General features: G+C 40.8%; 1 protein-coding gene across 1 annotated transcript; it reads right to left on the reverse strand.

Moving 5' to 3' along the window:
- Positions 1-884: 884 nt before the first annotated feature.
- LOC133785268 (uncharacterized) lies at positions 885-1,744 on the reverse strand. The gene is made up of 2 exons (XM_062224518.1): positions 1,466-1,744; positions 885-1,229 (listed from the first exon to the last, which is right to left on the reverse strand). The coding sequence occupies exons 1-2, from the start codon at positions 1,742-1,744 to the stop codon at positions 885-887; spliced, it is 624 nt and encodes a 207-aa protein (XP_062080502.1).
- Positions 1,745-4,574: the final 2,830 nt, after the last annotated feature.

Consider the following 4,574-nt stretch of genomic DNA (forward strand, 5'->3'; position numbering starts at 1 on the left):
ACAAGTTTATGAACAAGGGTTAGTCCGTTGTATGACTAGTCGCTTATAAGTACAAGATCAATTTTTTGATCACTCGTACAGACACGATTGTCTAGTTATTCTTGCCAATTATTGTATTTATTGCAAGAATTTTCTCATTACGTGTGTTGTTTTGTTATATTATCAATTTTACAAGTCTCTATTACGAGCAGTAATGTTCGAACAGGTCTAGGTCTTGGCAAGTGACCGAGGACCTTAAGCTCCTCAATCACTTGGGGGGCATATAAGGTACTAAGCAAGCAAAGCGTATCAACAGGCATATGTAAACACACGAGAAAAATAAGGGAAAACATACTACAGTACTTAGAGTATTTTTCAAAATTTTGTTTAAATTTTGTCAAATCAAAACAAAGTGTTATGCTAATTTCAGTCATGCGAACAGAAGTTATAATAATTTGCAAATATTATAATATCAAAAAAAAATATTTTACATCGTGAGCAATTGCTGCTCGGATGTAATTGCAAATTAAATTAAAAGCTGCCCTACACAACAAAAAATTGTCTTGACATCACGAACCGTGGTTCATGTGTCCTAGTTACAAATTAAAATAAAATAAATAAAGTTATGAAATAGCAGGAGCAACTGGAGGATCTTGCTGAGGTTGTTGATCAACTGTGGTATCAGCACCCTCTTCAATGCCTTCAATAACTATGGCCAAAGAAATCTCAGGGGATCCGTGAGCTGTATCCTCTTCCTCTAGGCGAGCAACACACTTAGCCTGCTCAGCCTGCTTCATATGTTCTAGAAAATAATCATAGTTTTCCTCAAGATTTCTTTTCCAGAACATATAAAAGTAGTTGAATGTTGCTTCTTTGAACCTCTCCAAGTCACTAGCGTTGGTCTCTTAGAGCAATTTGACTCGCTCCTCCAGTTCAGCAATTTCTTTCCTGCTGATAGCCAGTTTGTCTTGGAGTTTGGAGGCCTCTTTGAAATTAATCACTGAAGCATCCTTGTACTTCTCTTTGAACTCAATAACTTTGGCCAAGGCCTCCTTATGTTGCTTCAGCTCCTCGCCCAGTTTGGCATTTCTCTCCTCAGCCGCTCTTAGTTCCTCGCCCAGTTGTGCGTGTCTATCCTCGGCCGCCATTAGCTGCTCGGTGAGACTTCCCTCGATAGCCTTAATCTCTTCAGCATGTTTGGCAGACGTCTCCTTTGAGTGATGCCAACCGGTACTCAGGGTCAAAACTCCCTACGATCAGAGAAACAATAAAGTTGTTAGTATGAATAAAAAGGGCAAGATAGACAACTGAAGCACAACAAAAATAAAATAATATAGAAACTTACATTGAGTATTTCATTCAGCAAGCGACTGAGAATCTACTCGACCTTCATGGAGGAGACATTGCTGAAGGCTTCCTGACTGCACCGATGTCTTTATAGCTTCTTCAGTTTTTCATTGGTCGAGTTGTAGGCTGTGTTCAGGACAGCCTCGGCTTGAGTTTTTCCTGACTGATCAAGAGGTGTTGGATTAACAGGAGCTGGAGGAGTCGGGTCGATAGGAGCTGGGGGAGTCAGGTCAACGGGTGCTGGAGGAGGAGTAGTTTCCTTATAAGGTACAAGTGTAGGAGGGTCCTCAGTCGGAGCTTTTTTCTTGGAAGGGTCGCTGCTACTTTCCTCAGGATGCTGCCTGCTTTCTTTTTTCCTGCTCACAAGAGTCTTGGCTTTTGGTTTGCTATACAAATCAAATGCAACTCTAGAAGTCATGACAGCAGGATATAAATGAACGATCAGACAATATAAATTAAGTTACTTAAAAAAGAAAGAAAATAAGAGCAAGAAAAATTCTAAGTAGTATACTCGAGCTACTATTATTGGTCGATACAATATTTATTGTACTACTGCTACACTCACTCTCTGCTTCGAAGAAGTCTGAATTTAAACTAGTAATCACATATTTAAAGTTGTCGTCCTCATCGAATAAATGACAGGGAATGGGAAAACTGTCTAAGAGTGAGAAGTCAGTACTGTTCTCATCAAAAGACTCAAGTATGGGCTCGGGGTATTCTAGAAGTTTCTGCTTTTCCTTCCCGTGTTTGGTCGGAACAGCAGCAGCTCGTGGGATGCTAGAAGGTTCCCTGATGGTCACTCTTGTTGCCCGCCTTCTCGTGGGCTATGGCACATCCTGATGCTACTCGGAGATCTCTCATCCAGTAGCATTCCCTGCTGTAGACTCCCTCAAATCCTGGTGAGGTGCCAGAAGGCCGACCAGCCTTAAGTTGCTCTCAGTTACCAGCTCTTTGACGCTCTTCTCGATGTTCGGCATGCTAGCCAAGGTTGCTGCCCTTATCTCCATCTCTGGAGTAGGGACTTGTCGGTACCATGGACATAAACAACACCAAAGTTCTAATGATGGTATAGAGAAGCTAGAAGAAAATAAGCGACCAGTGAGTAAAAGATTTACCTCCTCGGGTGAAGGCCAGGTTATCAGCAACCAGGTCTGTTGTAAGAAAGTACTCCTGGAAGTACTTCCCTACATTGGATTTGTAGGTAATGTCGCTCAGGAAAGTACTAGTGGAATCTTGGTGGTAGAAGTGGAAGAACCCCGTGTTGTTGTGGTTGGGGTTGGACTTGAGATCGAACAAGTGGTTGATCTCATGTGGTGTAGGTACAGGCCACTTCTTATGGTTTAAAGGATATAGAGCGCAGATAATACTCTATATCTGTTGGGAGTGATTTGGAAGGGGGCGACCTCAAAATAATTGGCCACCCCTTGGAAGAATTCGTGCAGAGGCAAGATTGCCCCTGCCTCGATATGATAACTCGACCAGGCACTAAAGGCGCCCCCATGCACGTTTGCCCTCTGGTCGAGTGAAGGTTTGATGAGGATTATCCCAGGAAGACCGTACTTCTTGAGATAGTTAGTTACCATCCTAGCATATATGATGCTAGGAGGCGCAACGTACCATTTGACCTCTGGCCTAAGGCCGTCGCGAGGTCAGGCTTTAGTTTGAATCTCAGGAGGTACAATATTTACAGGCTGGGGATTGGTAGAAAGCTCCTCGGTGCAAGGGGTAGGCTGGTTAGAAAGAGGGTTAGCTGTTCTCTTCTTTCTACGAGCAGTATACTTCACGCGACCCATGTTAGGTAGAATGAACAGAGGTTTGGTCGCTGGGTTGTGGTTAGAAAATGGGACTTTTGAAAATAGCAGTGACGGTTGTTCTTGATCCTCAAACAGTAGTGCAAGTAGATCATCAACAATCGGCCTCTCACCTCCCTAAGGATCGTGCATGAAAATCTGAGAACAGAAAAGGGGAGATGAGAATCTACGGCCAACAGATAGAAGAAGTGGAAACGTTGGGATAACGTTGCTCGTGTATAAACGATTAGCTTTTATATGACCAACAACATTCTAACGTAAACACTAAAAGCACTCGAACATTTTGGAAAAATGGATTAAAAAACAGAAGTGAAAAGTTTTTTCAGGGAAACTTTTCGACTCCAAAAATAGGTGGGAAAAACCCAGATTTTCCGAATTCATAAAAATCGAATTTTTACTTCGATTTTGCGCCCTAAATCAGTATTCCAACTTTCCAAGCCAATTCCTAAGCCTCATTTAGTGTTTTTGCTAATTCAAAATCCTATCCTATCATGTTACTACCTACGAGCCCAATTACCCCAGAATTGTTTTTTCTCAAGAACATTCAAAAACTCAAAGCCCGAATATCAGAATACTAGAGAAATGAACGTTGCATGGTATAACAGAGACAAATCAATCAAGAAACTTACTTGAATGGAAGATTGAAGTGAAGTCACGAGTGTTGATACAAGTGGTTGAACAGACACACCACGGATCACCAAAGTTTTCTGAGTTTTTTCTTACTTTTTTGCTTCTGTGTTCTTGAAAAGAAGAAGAGTGGTAAAAGGTAAAAAGTGAGAAGAGTAGGTTATTTATACTGATCGTGGCACAGTTAAAATGGTAAGATGGGGGATGAGTTTTCAAAACATGGGGAATCATGTTAGCCGTCAAAACACTTTTGGGAAACTGCAACAACCATAATTAGTCACTTTTTCGAAAAGGCGCTGACATATGTGACAGGTCATACGGAAGGTCGGTCTCTTAAGTTTATTATATGATGGTCGCATTAAAATAAACTTGGGGGGCAAATGTTTACCCAAAAAATGACTACCTGATGACGTGGCAAAATTAGCCTACACGTGGCAGTTTAAGTGAGTATAATCTATTCGACCATCGACAAGAAGATAATTAGCTCATCAGACATCATATTTACAAGCGACCAGTCTGGTCGTATCTTTTCATCTATTTCCTTCAGATATGTAATCTTATAATTACAAATTAATTGTAATTTCCATTATTATTTAGATACGTCTATATTAAATGTAATTAAGGCCCATTGGCCCAGGTAGAACTCATTGAGCCTATAAATAAGAATCAAAGGGCTTAAGAGAGGGGACTTTTGAACTTCAGAATTATAAGAGAGAAATAGAGTGTTTTTATCCATGATAATTGTATTCATCTAAAAGCTTTTGAAACTCATGAACCCTAGTTCATTGATCACAGTTCTTGGAAATATAC

This window comes from Humulus lupulus, chromosome 6 (assembly GCF_963169125.1).
Source record: "Humulus lupulus chromosome 6, drHumLupu1.1, whole genome shotgun sequence".
Classification (NCBI taxonomy): Eukaryota; Viridiplantae; Streptophyta; class Magnoliopsida; order Rosales; family Cannabaceae; genus Humulus; species Humulus lupulus.